The following is an 18,368-nucleotide window of genomic DNA, read 5'->3' on the forward strand; positions in this document are numbered from 1 at the left end:
AGAAACAAAACATAATGTGGTGGTTTGTTGTTGTTGTTGTTGTGTGTGTGGTTTTGTTTATTTTTATTTTTTCTTTAAATAGGCTACAGGACCAGTTCCACCTACCCTCATGAATCTTATCTTTTAAGATTGCTCATTTATTTGCATAATATGCAAATATTATGGGGCTCTTCCTCCTAGAGGCTTAGCTGAATCTGTTGCTAAAAGGTTTTTAACTGGGTTTCATTCCCAGTGTGTCCCTTTACATCTGTAAGTGATTATACAAGATTTATGGACAAATTGAATTATTTCCTGTTTTTGAAATGAAGTACTGTTGCAATGAAGTGATTCCATAAATTTTGTTTTTTGATCTTTAATTCCTTAAGAAAATGAACATCAGAATTAAAAGATTAGTGTTCAGTTTCAGCAACGAACATATTTCCCAAATACACCATTAGCTTTTCACAAGCAAATTCATCATTTTGAAGTTGGGAGACAGGTTTACAATGCTAGATTAAACAGGAATTACTTAAAAAAAAATAAATAAAAAGAAGAAGGGAACACAAGGATGAAATAATGGAAAATTCAATTTAGTTCTCAAAACATTTTCTGGAATGTGTTCCTCTAGCTCCTCAAAGAGAGAAATAAATGATTTCAAAATAACTCTGAATACAGTGACGATACACACACCACACAGTACATGTGTGGGTGTGTGTTCTGTGAAGACAGCTGAAAAGTGAGCATCATTCCTACCGGAGATATCACAGTGTAATGCTAATCGTCTTTGCACCAAGTAGTGGGAGTAAAGCCATGCTAATCCATTTTTGTCTTAGTAGGGAAGCAAGATTTTCTAGATATCACTGATAGATAACATCGAAATGAATCAGGCTGGATTATGGCCATATGAGTGTGATAATCTTATATGTAGGCATAAACACATATCACATGCAGAAGATTTGTATACGTTTGTATACAGTTTTTACATCCCCATAGTTCACGTTGTTCATGTTCTAGATATTCACACAAAAATACCACTGACACATTCATCTCTTCTAGCAAGAAAATAAGACCAATAACTGCTATATCATGAAGAATGCACCCATTAGAAAAAGTGTATTGTGTTAGAACTTCAATATTACATTACAGAACAATGAAACATTAATTTGTTCATCTGTATTTTATGCATTTCTTGCTACAAAGGTCCAAAAATAAAATGCCTCATACTGCATCCTCATTACATAAGTACTATATATATAGCATGTGAGTTCCTCTTCAGTTTCAGAGCAGTCAGAACTGGTGTGGCATTCTGAGGAAAGAAGAGGTTTAGTAAAACTTTGTTTTATCCTGAATAAGAACACTGCCTAGTAATGACTGTGTTGTAGAAATGTCAAGGCTGAAATTAGCCGTGGGTGGAGATCTCTTTAAGGGGAATTAAGTAAGTGGATAATGGAAGTGAAATACTTTTATTGTGGAAAAAGAAATAAAATTCCTTGAACTCCAAAAGGAGATGAGTTTTGTTTGTTTGTTTGTTTGTTTGTTTTTTAAGTAATACTGAAGTATTTTTAAGAGGACTAGCAAAACTTAACATTTAAATAATTTTCAGAGCATCATTTAGTACAGCTCTTGATGTTTCTACCTGTGGGTTAAAGGAAGAAGGCAAAAGAAAAGAGTAACAGCAAAATTGGTAAAGGGGTAACCTTCTCATTGTCAGCTGCTCCAGTGTTGAATTTGCTTCCATCAGCAATTAAGAGTAGGGCTTGACTGCACAGATTTTACAGTTATTCATGATCCCAGCAATGCAATGGCACACATTCTCTGAATTTTGATGTGACAGTTCCAAATTTGGTTTGTTTTTCTAGGAAAGAGCAGGAGTATTTATTTTTTTATTTGTTTTTATTCAGTGAAGTAGCTTAAAAACATACTCCCCAAGGAATAACATATAAAGAACGTGCAAGGGTCAGGGATGGTCAAGCATAAATGTGCAAAATGTGCATAGTTTCAGTGATAAGGGAAGGCCGTAAGAGATGGGAAAGATTAGAACCAAGAAAACTTGGTTGTAGAAGATGGTAGAAGAAATGACCAATTCCTGGGCATAGATGGCAGCTTAGGGAATAGTGAAGGGAAATGATTTCTGGAGGATTTAAAGACAGGATTTATCTCAGCTGTTTCCCCCATAATGGTGGAATGAAGAAAAACACGGTTCTTTACCGAACTACCTCTGAAACTATACTTCCACACTTGTACTTATTCCTACGTTGCCAGGAAAACTTAGTTCAAAATCCATTTATTTTAAAAACAGAAACAGAGGTAGAAATATGTCAGAGATGATCTCAGAGGTCTTTCTCTTTCCTTTCACCCTAAAACTTTTCTGTATTGTTTCCCTTTTCCTCTCTTGTGTTAATGATTTACCTTTTAATCTCTTACTTTCACTGCATCGTCTTTTAAATCTCATGTCAACCAATTCACTACATTTTTATTCATCTGATCTTCTGACCAGTTTCCTGTCAATGTGTTTTTTTTTCTCACCCTCTTCACAATGAAAGTTCCTCAGATAAGGGTCATGCCTTTGCTAAGAATTATAAAATATTACTCATATATACAGATATAATTTATGATCAGAAATCATCTTTCTTTGCAAGTGTTTTGTTGTTCTTTTTCCTAGAATACCAAACAAGTTCCTTTCAATTTCCCTCACTCCTTCTCCTACGCCCTCCTTTTTTTCTTCTCTTTTTCTTTTTTTCTCTTTTTTTAATTTTTATTTTTTTTATTTATTTAATTAAGCCATTTGCTTGCCTAGAGCTTGGCAAAAATATCTTCTGAAAGCAGGTCCACATCATGTTTGTGTGGCTGTATAATTAAAAGTAACTTCAGAAATGAATACTGTGTTTTGGTAACTGAACTCACATGCAAGTTTGAATATTCACATATCAGTTTCAGCACAAGCAATTCAATGCAACCAAGATATGAAAATTTGGAGAAGTCTAGATTAAAAAATGAAACCTCCACTATCACAGTTGAGTCAGCATACCATGCTTACATTTGAAAATGACCTGGTACAAGTCACTGTACTGAACATGAGGAAGAGGGTGATTCTGGCTCCTCTTTTTAACTACAGTAAGGCAGAATGGTGTATTGAAAAAAATTGCTAGGGTGCTGTTTTATTTTCCAAAGTATCTTGGCAGTCCTTCAACTAACTTGCTTTCAAAGACATAGCCAAATTGCTGAAAACCACATTATCCTCAACCTAATACTAAAAACCATTATAAATTACTCTGCATTTCAAGGCCAGATTTTGATGTCTTTACTCATAGTAAATTTTTATATTCCCCCCAAATTGGCTCTTTTGGCTGATGGGTTTACTTCTCTTTTACTTTTGTGACAGCTAAAGATAATCTGCACTGGATATGTGTGTATCAGCAGGGATTGAGAACCTGAGTAAATAAAAATGTACTTCTGTAAGTACATATTTATCCATTTTGCAAATACAGAACAAGGAACTAACTATGCAAAAAAAAAAAAAAAGAAAAAAAGAAACTAATATATTAGTCCATCAGGAAATAGATTCACACTAATCCGACAACACGAATAAATATAAGTAAAATGTATTAAGAAGATTATTTCCTACTCCCCCCTTCACAGACTTAATTTTGCTTTTCATCATCTTTTTCCATAGCTGCCTCTATTTTCCCCTTCCACATTCCCCACAAATCATATGGTTAATTGGTTAAGTCCACTCTAGAGTCTAACCATCAATTCCCAGACACAGCATCTTTCATTTCAATGTTTTTGGCTGATTACAGCTGCACTTAGAGGAAAACAAATAAGTATGTATCAACATACTGCAAGTGCTACATCTGTGTATGAAAATACACAAACAGATAATTAAACATCAACAAAATATCAATAGGATTAAAGTGTCATGTTGGAACAAATCTTGATAAATCCTCCTCAATAACAATATTCTAACTACAGCGTCATAAGGGGAATATAAATTTAGCCCATTAAAGTGCTGTTGGACAAAGAAAGACACATTAATACATCTGTTAGTCATTTTCTTACTACTAAGGGATTCTACTATTGGGCTACAGATGAAAGCATTGGCCAAGAAGAGGTTTGAAAATATGCAAATTAATGCTAACAACATAATAAATATCTTATTGTTCATCAACAGCTCAACAGCATAGTGGCATACTTTACATTGTAAGTAATCAAAATTTGTTGATGTTTAGACATACATACCTACGACAGACATCTCTGGAACTGTGGCATGATATGGACCATCAACAAACTCTGGGGCATTGTCATTGATGTCCTGAACCTTTATAATGAATTCTGAAGGAGGCTCCAGAGGTTTGTTTGTGTCCCTGTCGACTGCTTGAGCTGTTAGAGTGTACTCAGCTTTTTCCTCACGGTCAAGCCTTTTCATTGCATGAATGTCTCCAGTCTTGTCATTGATCACAAAGATTGTTCCAGCTCCATCTCCTGACAGGATATACTTGATTTTACTGCTGCCAGGATCCAAGTCGGTATGTAGCTAAAAGGAAAAATAAGTATTTTAGAGATAGAAATTACATACTCCCCCCCCCCCCCCCCCCCCCCCCCCCAAGCACACATTGGTCTAACTATACATTTTCTAAAGCTATTTTTTTGTACTTTAATCTTAGCCCCAGTGATTTATATCTCAGCTTGAACATACAAGAAGAGTAGGGATTTGTATGCATACTAATCAAAAGTGAATGTAATCATAGGCATAATTAGACTTTCTATTTAAAAAGCAGCTGTTATATATATATTTTTTAAATCCCTGTTCTAAAATGTCTTCAGAACCATTATCAGCCAAAATGAACAAGCACAAAATGTCCTTAACTTATTAGATTAAAGGGTGAATGAAGGATTAACAATAACACATTTTAATCTAGATGTTTATTTTTAGATATTGCTTTCAGCATATTTTCAGGTGACTGAAAATGGCTGAACAACAGCATCTACGTAAATGTTTTAATGGACAGCAGCCCCAGAATTTTAGAACTATGTCATAACTCAACTGTTAGCTGAACTTAAATGTTTCTAAGATTTCCCCTGAAATATTTTTGAAGCAATAAAGCAATTTCTGCTTTTAAGCAGAAATATAAGAAAAACTCTTATGCATATCTTCCTATTTTCCTCAATGCCTCCATCAGAAAAAAAAAATACTTTGTACTTGGCTTTTCAAAAAGCAAGACAGAATTATAATAACCGGAAACAGTATAGGAAAACCAGGTATTCTTTACTTTGATTTTTTTTTGTTGTTAATTAAAAGCCTGAAGTGAAGAACACTAGAGACAAATAAAAGACTTCCATTGATTTTTTGTAGGCTCAAAGCCAAGTCCTAAATATCAGATTATCTCCAATAATTTTTAATTTGCAAGTGTGCCAACTGTTGGACCAAATGTATTCATGTCAACAGAAAAAGAAAACAGGATAATAATTTAAGTATACAATAATAATGCTTTACATGCTATTTACTGTTAAATCTAACACACTGAATATGAACAATAAGAACAAGTGAATGCATCATTAACAATGTACCTTGCATTTATTATTATTTCCCTCTACCTCACAAAAGGTAGTCTAAAGCAAATACGTACAACCTGCTTAGGATGGTTGCAATATGACTTACAACTACTACTCAACTTGTTCCTGTTTGCTTATTTTTGTGCAGACAGCTCAACAGAAATTGTTGCTGGTTATGCATTTTACTCTTCGATTGATAGCACTGGTTACCATGGCCTAGCAGCACTGTCATTTGATATAAGAGCTTGCACGGAGATATTAAAATAGGTGTGGAAAAAGGGCTTGTACACTTGGCTACAGCCAAGCCACAAGTAGATTTTATGTCATACCATAAGTAGGCTCTGCTGGTTCTTCAGCAGATAATTGGTCACTTACAGTCACATCTGCAAATTAGCTGTTCAGGAACAAGAGCTTAGAAAGCTCTTTGATAGCACCTTACCAAAGGGAATCTTTAATTGTTGCAATGAGCACAGCAGACAATGGCAGCCAGGTCTGATTTTCCAGTTGATCTCATATATACATACAAAATCCTGGGCCGTCAGTGTTTTGCCTGCTCTGCAACAATAGCAGAATTCCCATCCTGAAGGTGTAACTTCGTTTGTGTTTTGCCGGACAATACATTATTACCACACCATCTATTACCACACCATCATTTCAACAACTTTTTAAAAGCAGTTTAATTGTCTGTGAATATGAATGACTCAATGAAGTTTACTCTTCCTACCACATAAACACAGATGTTAAGTGATAGCTGAGTACTCTTTGCAAAAACTTTTTTCTTTTTCTTATTGTAGTTGCTATCACTTTTTATGTGAGAACAATCATTATTGCCCTTGTGAACGGGATTATACTTGATCTAGGTGTCAGCAAGACAAACACTTATCTCCAGGTTTCCAGAACTTGTCAAGATCAATCCAGAACGTGTTTGTGTTTTAAACAGATTATGTTTTAAACATCTGTTTGATCCCTGGATAAAATCCGTATGTTATTAACATCACATATGAGGGTTTTGGCAGAATATTCTTAGCTGAATTACAGTGGTATCATATCTCTACGTTGCTTTACTGAGTTCCGTGTGTCCTGACACTTAGAAACATCTCCAGTTCACCCAAGTTCACAAAGTGTTACAGTGAAAAACTGTACTCTGAATTTCTACGGTGGCACTGGCTGGATAGAATAGATATTCCACATCAATCTTTGAAGTTCTCCAATTTACTATTTGCTAGTAAATCAGAGATGCTGTCAGTATAGTCTCTCGTGCAAGTTTTACCCATATTATCCAACAGAGGTTACGGTTCATAAACCAGTTCTGGGATAAATTAATGTAAAGTTATAAAGCCTTTGCAGTGCTAGTAAGATACTGACAGTTAAAATGAGAAAATGTATATAATTAGTACTAATTGCTTCTTCGAGTAAGTTAAAGTCCTTTGTATCAAAAGAAAGAGATATCACTATTTGAAACGCTACAAAATGAAGAGCTAAACATTAAACAAAAAGTGGAAGCGCTAGAAGTTTTTTATAATGTTAAAGTTGAAACTGACTCTGACCATAGAATCATAAAATGGTATAGATTGGAAGTGATTTTAAACATCGTCTAATTCCAATTCCCTGCCATGGGCAGGGACACTTCCCACTAAACCAGGATGTCCAAAGCCTGTGGAAAAATCAGTGGGAAAACAGTTTTTCACCCAAAGATTAATGGTGGTGAAAATGATAACATTTTTAGTTCTTTAAAACAAAAACAAGCAAGCCATACATGTAGCATTTACTGAAATAATATGTACTTATTATGGTGAGTAACCAGGCTGATAGATTAAAGTATCTTTTCTAGGTTTTGAAGTTCTTATACCTTAATATCAAAATATTGTAATAAATTACCTATGAAACAACCACATTTTCAAAATCATTTCATTATTTGGATTTAGGATTAAAACACTATGATCTTCACCTGAAGTCAAATCACAAAACTGAAGTGAAATTCTAAGCTAAAAATGAAAGCAAAGTATATTTTTCCAAGTAACATTTCCAATCTTCTACCAGATACGAATGATAATTTACAGCCATCGTCAAGCTTCAGCAAGCTGCATTCATGTGAAGGTTAAAGATCATTAAACACATAATTATATGGGGTTAAGGTGAATGATAGAGAGACATAATGAATATGATAAATGAATATCAGTTTCTGTTGAAAAAGACTCATAAATGTGGTAAATGTGAAACTGCTTTTCCACACCTCTAGCTTTATTTGTTGTGCCTGTGCTTGAAAATTGACTTCCTGTTGTTCAGAGCTAAATTGAGAAATTAACAAGAATTTCTATTTAAGAAATGAGACAGCTATAGCCAGCCCCTATATCCCACTACCTGATAGCATCCCAAAATAAACAGAAAACCATGTTACTGGACAACTTCATCATGTTCACGGTGAGTCAAATCCACTTCCTTTATGTGAGATTCAGTTCATTAGACTTCAAAGGAAGTGGAAGCTTCTTCCTCCATGTCTACCCTGCCCGTGGACTATAAAATCAAACGTATCTCTCCCTTAAAGTAGCAGATGCGACCCCATCACCCAAGTCATGCATGGATTTATGGCAACAGGAGATGTTTTGGATCCTCTCCTAGTTTTAATGGTTACGCAGATGCTCTGTATTAATACCCAACTAATGTAGCCTCAGCACAGGCCCCCTCCTAAAAAATGAACTTCACTCAGAATGAACCCTACGGACACCACCATTTCTAATCATCATTAATTCCTTTGCTATTCTGTGTTATAATATAGATAATAATCAGTGAAGCCAGTATTAATGGTAACAGCACGCTCAGCATGCTAACACAAAACTAACACTATTTTCACCAATAATGAATGCATATCTAAAAGTATTGCCAACACACTACTCAAATCTATAATATATATTTATAGTCTCGAATGTACATACATTACAAACTTGCATAATTACAATCAATGCAAAAGAACTGCAGAGATGAAACTTAGTTAAAGAGCCTCTATATTCTCTAGACTACTCTGCAGCAAAACAAAAACACCCTGAGCATGTTATTCATATTAAATTTTCTTCTATAGATACTTGTTCGCTGTATTTTCAACCACATTTTCTAGCAAATACTCAAGTCAAGCACAGACCAAGCATGGACCAAAAACACAGAAGCTGCAAGCTGGGTTCATGAAGTTCTCTTGCAGTTCAGGGCACACAGAGAGATTTATGAGTCTCTTCCACAGATGGAAGCTGTCTCACCTGCTCTCAGTCAGCTATTTGGCAAACCAACGGTGGCCAAAACAACAGTTCACTCAGCGCAATGACTTTTGAGTTCAAGCCATGTGTTCACCATCAAGAAAGTACATAATGCACTTGGGTCTGGTCCACATCCAGAGTTAGCAGAAAGTGGGTGACTGGCCTTTGTAGTAGGATCAGGCATTTAGAGTCCTCTCCAGGTGTGTTGTGATGTATGACTTGATACAGACTAGCCCGTAACGAAATGCACTATCAAAGGGAAGATTTGTAACCCCAATTTCCCTGTATTAGTGACAAAGCATGAACATATCAATAATTCACAAGAATGGGGAAATCTACATTTTACAAAAATGCTCCTGGACATTTTTAATGAGGAAAAGAGACGGCACTGTTATGTAGTCAAGTTCTTATTTGAGTTTGTTAGAAAGTAATTAATGTATCTTCATATAATTACAAGGAAATTACCCCTTTCTTGTTTCAAGTGAAAAAGCATAATCTGCCTTTTAAACTTCATTTTAGAATTTGCATCATTTTACTTGTTCCTAACTCTGCAAACTTTTTAAAGAGATTAATGAGTGAATTGCTGATTTTCACCTGATGTTACACAGATATGCATGCAACACACAAACACTATCCTAATCCCTCATGTGCTTCTATTTTATTATTATTTTACCTAGGTCTTGCTACAAAATTACTCGTTTATGAGGCAGATCCTGTTTAACTAATTTAGAGACACTTTTTTTTTTTTTTTTTTTTTTGTAACTTTTATGACTCTTTTCCAAATCTACTGGGTTCTAAGAAGCTCTAGCTCATTCTATAAGAGTATGGAAAGATTTTAGTGGCTTTTACATTAATTTATATACAACAATGCTTTCAAAAACTATAATGCACCTTACTCACTGTGTTTCTTTCTTTGTCACTGTTCAGCCATTTTTCTAAAAACGTGAACATCATTAGGTGTTACAGAAAGTTTTCATGTGTTGTTGACAAGCTCTGACACATACCAGACAATGAGCACATTCATTGATGACCCAGAGTTTTAAAAAATCATTCATAATTAAACTAGTACAGATAGCTTCAATTCATTTGCACACAATGCAGAATTAATAAATTGAATGTAATGTCAATTTAATAGAATCTTTCATTTTCTCCATGGATAGGTTGATGCCATCTTCAGTAATGGGAATTATAGCTGCACAATGGGGAAGGGGAAAACCAAATATTCTGCATTATTATTCAGGGTAATGACAAACTGAGGCACAGACTTGACGTACCTGACATAATGTCAGTACTTGGAACACTCTCAGAAAGGAGACAGACATGTCCATGGATGATAAAGGTTTCATTTAAGATATGAGAATCATGTAACTTGAAGTCTCTGGAGTAACTGTCAAAAGACATTACTGCTCACACTTCTCAGCTGCAGTTTCATAACCATATTCAAAGAGAATTAAAGCAATAATATCCCTAACACTTTCATTTAAGAGTGTAATCTCTGCTTTTGTCTGCCTCAGTTTCCTACCATGTCATTTGAGTATCTTTGATTCCAGATGGCTTCTTTTATGTTTCGGTTTATTCTTTGCTACTGCTTTTTTATTCTATTTGATTTGCTAATTTTGTCTCTGTTTATATTCAGACTGTGTGCACAAACTGCTTTTCATTGCTTACCTTTCAGTATCATCTTATAATACACTATTGTTGAATTGTTGTTTAAAAAATGGAGACAAGACTGGGATCTAAGAATGTGTTTGTTCTAATTCACTATGACCAACAGATCCAAGAAAAGAGCTGAGGAATCTGACTGTATCTTGAGCCAAGTCCTCACTGGTTAGAGCACCACTGATCCTTTCTGTACATCCATCACATATCACCTTCCTCACTGGGCTGAATTCATCATTTTAAACATATATTTTCACTCAACACCTTGGGAAGAAAAAGATAGTTACTCTTGTGTTTACAGATGGGAGGATCAGAGGAAGAGATAAATTCACCTTCAGCCTCACAAAGATCCATATCAGGAAAATATATCAAGACCAGAGGATTGCCCAAGCCATCCCTAAACACCTCTACAGATATATCTCCAGTTAACCACAGTATTCCTTTTTAATTAAAATAGCCATGTAGCGCCAGTGCTGTTTCTTAGAAGAATCCTGCCAGGAAAACTCCCTAAGAGTTGCTGTGCCCTCAGATACAGCCTTCCCCAAATCCACAATCGCATGTTTGTCTTCAGTGGTTGGCAACAAAGGTAATTTGTTTCCACCCTTTGCTATCTTCATTCCAAAGCCTGGGCTCAGATTGATTTTTGTGTATCTATTATATACCTTGTTTCTTCTGAATCCTTATGTTAAGCCAGATGATAACTACGGCTTTCTGTTTTCCTAGTTCTGGCCTTGGCCCTTTCCATTTGGGGATACCATCTGTCTCCCCTTCTGTCCTGAGAACATAGCCACCACATATGACCCATGTCCCTCTACAGCTTGGACTTTTGTCGCTTCTTTCTGCAGCAATTTAACGCCCAAGTGTCCTGTGTCAAGTGGCCTCAGATGGTTGACACCTTTTTGTAGTTGGCTTTCTGCCTAGCCTGGAGTTCCCGCAACTATTTCTGAACCCAGGCTGCTGTTCCTTTCTTGAGTTCCAGCAGACACCCCTCCTGTAAAAAAGGTCTTGATTTTTTAACCCAACTGTTTCTGATACTTGGAAACATACAATGATATTGTGTCACACTGCCGAATAGGAATCCTTTCCTATCTCATTTGCTTCTCTGTTATTTCATCTATAGAGCACTGTGGCTCACCGCAGGAGATCTGAAAGCTGGGTATAGCAAGCCTCAAAAATTGCACGCAGCTTTAGTCATGAAAAACATATTCTCTCTTCTGTATCTTTATGGGGAAAAATAGTCTCTCTCTGTCATCTCCTACTGTTTGGGGTCAAGCATTTTTTATTAACAATTCCAGTGCTTCAGGCATTATAATTAACAGTGCCTCCTACGCTTGTCACTCTTTCCCCACCTCAATGAAATAGCAGTAAAGCCATCTACTCCCTCCCCCCTCTTGGCAGTCCTGGACTGCAGTTTTTACTAGTCCTGCTGGCATTTCTGCTACCTGTAAGACTGTGTCAGGTTTCCAAACATTACTTCAGAAGACTGTTTCCATTTTGGTTGTTAATTCCTATTGCCAGCAGAGCCTGTCTTGGTCCTCCTTCCTCAATATAGAAAAAAGATGGGGAAGGCTGTAAAAAAAAACAACCAACCAACCAACCAACCAAACAAACAGAAAAAAACAAGCTGTGGGAGTTTCCCATTCAAGGAGACAGCAGAAGCTGGGCAGTTCCTATACATCAAATCTTTCTCTTTTGTTCCTTTAATCATCATCATCTTATTCAGACTGTTCTAATCTTTTCTTCCATGTTGTTTGAGCTGTATTTTTCCTTTCCTCTTTAAAAGCTTATTATAACTTGCTAGGCTTCATTCTCAGGCAGAGTACATTGCACTTGAGCACTAAGACCTCTTTGTGTTTTTCAAATGATTTTCTCAAGTGAATGTCAGAGCAATATCTTATAATACATACTCTTAGGATTGCAGAAGAGGAATAAAAAAGTTAATCACTACATACCCTCAGCAGTAATTTGAAGCCTGCTTACAAAATCTGTCAAACTACGACAAGCTATATCCTAGATCAGCAAAGGCAGAAAAACTACAATAGGACAGTTGGTCAAAGGTGAATAGAAATTTCTATTTATTTGAGCATATTTAAGTTGTCATGATTTTACAATCCTTCAAGGCTCTGCTTTCAGCTGCTTTGACCACACTGGCTTCTGAACATGCTTTGCACTCAATGATTAGCAGGATCCCAATGATAGTATGTTTAACCTGTTTTCCTTTTTAATGCAAGAATTTCAAATCCATGCAGAATACATTCTGTTATTTAATAACATTATAAAACAAACTGGAAAGCATTATAATACCATTTTGAAGGTTATTTTTCAAACTTAGGATGAGTGCTTAGCATACTCCAGTGTCTGAACATAAGGGAGTAAGTACTCGGTCTAAAACCACATGATGTGTAAAGCTGGCAGTGCAAATAGAAAGCTCTTTTCTAGCAATTGGCTGTCAAACATCTACAGTGCAGAAATATAAACATCAGCTATGCAGCCAGCTTGGAGCTAAAATTGAAAACTGTTGAGAAGGTAACTGAGCGAAATGAGGAGAACTGAAAAATTAAATTATGAGTACTTACATATTGATTCTTATAAATTACCTGCTTACACATGACAATGTAACTTATTTATCAGTGCACTTACACTAATCCGTGGACTGCGCACATGGGTACAGTCTAATCTTTTTCTCACTGAAAAAATTTCAGGTTATTTGGAATGTGAAAATAAACACAGGTATGGAATGCAACAAAGCAAATTCCTTAGGAGTTGCCAAACAAGATGACAGCTCTTCAGAGATTCTAGTTACATACCCATATCAGAACATCATTTATAACAATTAATAGATATAACACGAGGATAATTTATTTTTTCACTTTCTCTCGCAGTTAGATGTTCACTAGATGTTCAACTCATGCAGAATTGTATGCTATTCAGAAGAATCTGTTTGCAAATAGTTACTACGATTTCATGCAGTTTCACAAGAAATTATTTGTCATATCACTTGTGTAGTTTCCAAAGTTTCCTAATGTAATTCCTCTTGCGTTTCCAACAAGTCATGAATTCATGTGAATACCTTACAGAGTGACTTGCAAAGGTTACGTGTCTCATTATGAAATCAATTTGCAGCACCATTAAAATTGAAATATTTTGTAAACCAATAGAGATAGATCATTGCTTCTGCCTTTGTTAATGCTTTTCTGGAAGAATTGAAGGAGGAGAGGAGAATGCAAACCTTTCCAAATATACAATATTAAATATGCAGAACTAAACAACTGTGCCCATTCTGGAAGGCTTTACTATTTGGTATTGTATTACCTCTCATCTTCTAGCAACTTGTATCGAGTCCTGCAGTCCCCTTCTCAGTACATATGGAGACTTAAGTCTTAGTGACAATTACCACTTTTTTTTTGGCACAACAGATGACCTGACCTGTTTCCAATGAGTCAAAAATAGCAGAGGTAGGTTTATAAGTGTGGGCAGCATTTAGATTATTTATGTCATTTGCTGTAAACATCTAACCTGCCTGTAATTCAAAACATCCAAAATTTGGGGCCAATGTCCATGTATCATCAAAAAAAGGAATGCCTACTCAGCATGAATAGAGATGAAACGTACACAAACCAATATCACAAAGCTGTAAGTGTGTAACATATGTCAATCTCAAAACCACCAGAATCCATACAGACTTAGCAGTGAATTAGTCTAGACCTTTATCCAAATCGTTTGAGCTCCCAGTGAAGACTACTGTTGGGAGACTGCAGGAGACATCTGTACCAATTTAATGATAGTTGAATCGCTGTTGGATTTCTCTACCCACACAAGCCTGGTAGTGCTCATATTGCTCCATGAGCACAGAGTAGCCCCAAACTCATATGGTTATCTCCCCATTCAGCTGTCCTTTGCAGTCCTCTAACAGGGCATTCCTGTTGGAAAGGACAAGTGATCAGCTTATTCCTGTGCTAATGTCTTTTGGGGTAAAAGGTGGAGAAGATGCACAATACCCAATCGACTGAAGTTAAGAGGCAAAGGAACACATCACAGATTTCTCAGAACCTCTTTTCAAATGATACATGGATTCTCCCACCTTCAGAGAGCTGGTTGTTACTGGTGGCCACCTAGAGAATGTAGTGGCTGTAAAAGGAACAGCAAAGGAGAGAACCAGCTGCCTAAGGGAAATCCATGAAGATCTCCAAGGTATTTGCTGAGGTTTCTTTAAGAAAAAGAGTTCAGGTACCTATTGTAAAGAAGCACAAAAACAAACAAACAGAAAACTCCAAAAAGCTGAGAAAGAGGTACTACATTGAGAACTGAAGTTTACAAATTATCCAAATGATAATTCACATACAAGAACTGCACAAAATCCTACTGTCTTATGTACATCTCTCACTATCTGAAGGAACTTATCTGAGAGAATAACCAAATGACAGCTGGTTAGCTGGGCAGCTGACAACTGCAGAGTCAGTACTCATCTATAAATAATGATTATTAATTACATGTATTACAATAGCACATAGATGTCCTTGTTGACACCATTGCTCTGTTACATTGTATGCTGCAACCTTCACTGAGACTATTTCACCATCCTATGCTGATGCTGAAATACCAATAGCTTTCCTTTTTCTGAAAAAGAGACAAGAAAGAATGGACCCAGAACACACTGTTTTAGAAATAAGCTTCTGAGACATGGGCTAATTTCTGCAATTGCTACCTACAGATTCAGTATGGCTCAAACTCATGGAAAAATGAGGCTGAATTCTGAACAAATTTCTAGTCCTAAATTGATTTATTATTATTATTATTATTACGCATCTAAATGGTTTTCAGGAGCTGATCTAAGACTCAAGAACTCAGTAGGAGCCTTTTTATTCAGTCAAAACTCTACATTTGAAACATATATGGAGTTATAATTAAAGATACTGCATGAAAGAACCCCCTCCAAAAAAAAAAAAAAAAATATATATATATATATATATATATATATATATAGTTTTGCAACAAATGTTGGGAGATGCCAAAACTAAGGCTGTCTTTAAGTGTCTTTAAGATCCTGATTTGCTCACCTTGTATGCAGGCATTATGAGATACAACCTCAAACTATATGATTGCATATGATTGCTCCCCACAGGACCCCTAACTCTCTCTGCATGCAGAACAGAGTGCTCATTTTCTGAGCAGCTATTCAATACTTTTTCCCCTTCATTGTTCAAAGCATGGCCCTATGAGTTTACTATCTAATATTTAAGCCTTGTTCCAAAACAGAATTGTTAATGTCCCTGTGCTTTTTCTGTGGTGCTCATCACTGGTGTCAGAACACACTACAGACATTGATTAAAAAAATCACATTTATTATGTGACAGAGATAAATATGATCATCCTTGTTCTATATACTGGGAACTCAGTGACAAAGAACTTAGAAGGTGATTTACTATTAACAAATTGATTTAATAATCTTATCTGAATAATTTCAGATTTGTACAACTGGATTTTAAACTTATGAAGCTATTGTTGATCAACAGCAATTGTGCTGGAAGAGAATCCAGCTGCGGAAATACAGGAATGTAATCAGAGTTCGACCTCACCTTCCTCCAGCTTCCAGTAACTGCCACACTCATCCTCTGGCATTTGATTAGCTTCCCAAGATCTGAATCAGTTCCACTCTCCTCTACATGGCTTCCCCATGCTTCTCCATTATCTAAACATTTGCACTGCCCATCCCAAAAATAACAGTGGGAAGTATAAATTTTGAAACTTTCTAGGGAAGGGAACAGAAACCAGTTTAGGGCTGGTCTTTTTGGTGACTGGCCCAAAAGTTACACACCTGGGAAGCTCTGCTTGAGGTGCATTTCTCAGCTTGCTATTCGAGCACCGCAGACACAAAGCCTTGTTTCCTGCTTGGTGGTGATGTTCTACGAGAATTTCAGCGAATCACTGCCCGGTATTCCCAGTTTCCCAGTTAACAAATTCCAGTTCAAAACTCATCAAAAATTTGTCTGACCGACTGTAAATAACATGCGCTGTATTTTCAGCTGGTGAGATTCTTATGGCTTGCTATTTCTGTTATCTAGTTTTTCATTCATATTATGACTCCATAATTTATAGTCCAATTAAAATCAGAGTTTACCACTAGCCAACAAGTCTATTTTTGAACACATTTCTGATAACTAATACATCAGGTGTAACTGACTTTAATATAAACTAGATAAATAATGAGATTAACAATTATCTGACTGTGAGATAATAAAGTGTTCAAAATAGCAAGACCCTGAAGTAAAGTAAAATATTTGAGATTATTTATCAAGTCAGTAAAGCTGCCTTTTCACATTTACTTAGGATATAGGAAATAGAATATTTTGTTTGCCTATGGAGATGGGATCATTGGGTATGTAAATGGACATTGACGGCAAACTTAAGTGAAAAGATAATCTCCTGTATGATGTTCTTCAGCAAAATATTAGCAGTATAAATGCACTGTTGCTTAGTTCTGTTATGGGTATTTTGACACTGAAACTTATACAAGTAATAAAAATGTGTCTTAGCTTATAAAATGTTGCTCTTTTTGACACAAACCAGGATCATGGATAATCAAAATTGCAATCACAGCATGATTAAATCAAACTTCCCCCCCCACCCCCACCCCCGAAACTGTGAAGCCATATTAAATGTCTCATTACTGACCACAACTGGTTTCTGAGTTTGTATACACTTAGCAGCTGTACCATAGCTCCCTGTCTCAGCTGTGCCAGCTTCACTAATAGGCAGCTTTTCTCTGAAAAAGACAGAAGCCCACAACAGGAGAATGCTGGAAGCCATAATCTTCTCCAATGTGGTATATAACTGCCTCTGATTATACAGTATCATGTTAGCAAGAAGGCTAAACAGGGAAAACCCATGGGTTCTCCAGTTTCCTTTTCTTTTCCATTATTTGCTATGGGAAAGTATGACATAGTGGTAGAACAGGTTCAAACATTATTTTCAAGGAAAAATAATTAGCGTGAATATAACCCTGTCCTCACCTGCACAAGCAATCTCAGCCTGACAAGGAGCAAGCACAGCAGTTTCACTGAAATGCAACACTCACACTTCTTATAATAGAATAGAAATTCATAAGAGTAGCAGAGCTATGAACCCTGCTTTATTTCATGTATTATTGATATGCAGGTTTAACAAACAGTTCCAAATCTGTGAAAGAATCCAGAATGGCTGAAAAACTCTTATGTTTGTCAATTGTTTCAAGTAGATCATGAACAGTTCTTTAGAGATGAGTCACATTCATGGAGACTGGAATATTCATAACTATTACTAGATATCAGCATTTACAGATTTAGTTCCAGTTTTGTATCTGTGAATACCATGGATTTCTTACACTTAACCTGTTACTCTAAATCCTTGTATGCTGTTTGCTAGCATGGTCAGTCCAATTCTAACATTATAGAATAAGACATTAATTCAAACTTATTTACACCTGCAGAGAATGTATATTTATAAGACAATGGAAAATAGTGGAGAAGTTGAACTTCAATATAAGAGCTAAATAGTTAAAAGTCTGATGGCTGCCCTTTACCAATAAAAAGGAATGAAGTTATGCAGATTGGGTGGTAGATAACAGAGACAATGTGAAAAGGCTTTAAGAAGCCTCCATCTAAAACATGCTATATTGTCACAAGAAAAAAAAAAAAAATCCTCATATTTCAGCTTTCTGCTATCAGCTGAGATACTTTTCCAAAGGGGTGGGAGGTAGTGAAATGTAACAACCAAACCAGTTTGGAGGATGGAGAGGAAAAAAAAAAAAAAAGAGAGAGAAATAACTGAAGTGGACGAATGCAAAAGCAGAAAAGAAACAAAAGGATGTAAATACCTATCATAAGGCTCCTGAAAACATGTAGAAGAAAGTGACGTGACTGTTCAGCAATTTGAATTTTACCTCAGAAAATGAAG

General features: G+C 36.0%; 1 protein-coding gene across 2 annotated transcripts in view; it reads right to left on the minus strand.

Annotated features, from left to right (window-relative positions):
- The window catches only part of CDH8 (cadherin 8), a 147,315-nt gene that overhangs the window by 88,443 nt on the left and 40,504 nt on the right, over window positions 1-18,368 (minus strand). For both annotated transcript variants that reach the window (XM_040571362.1, XM_040571363.1), the window contains one exon: window positions 4,219-4,513. In XM_040571362.1, coding sequence (XP_040427296.1) covers window positions 4,219-4,513 — 295 coding nt within the window. The remainder of the gene's footprint in view (window positions 1-4,218; window positions 4,514-18,368) is intronic.

This window comes from Cygnus olor, chromosome 12 (genome assembly GCF_009769625.2).
Source record: "Cygnus olor isolate bCygOlo1 chromosome 12, bCygOlo1.pri.v2, whole genome shotgun sequence".
Taxonomy (NCBI): Eukaryota; Metazoa; Chordata; class Aves; order Anseriformes; family Anatidae; genus Cygnus; species Cygnus olor.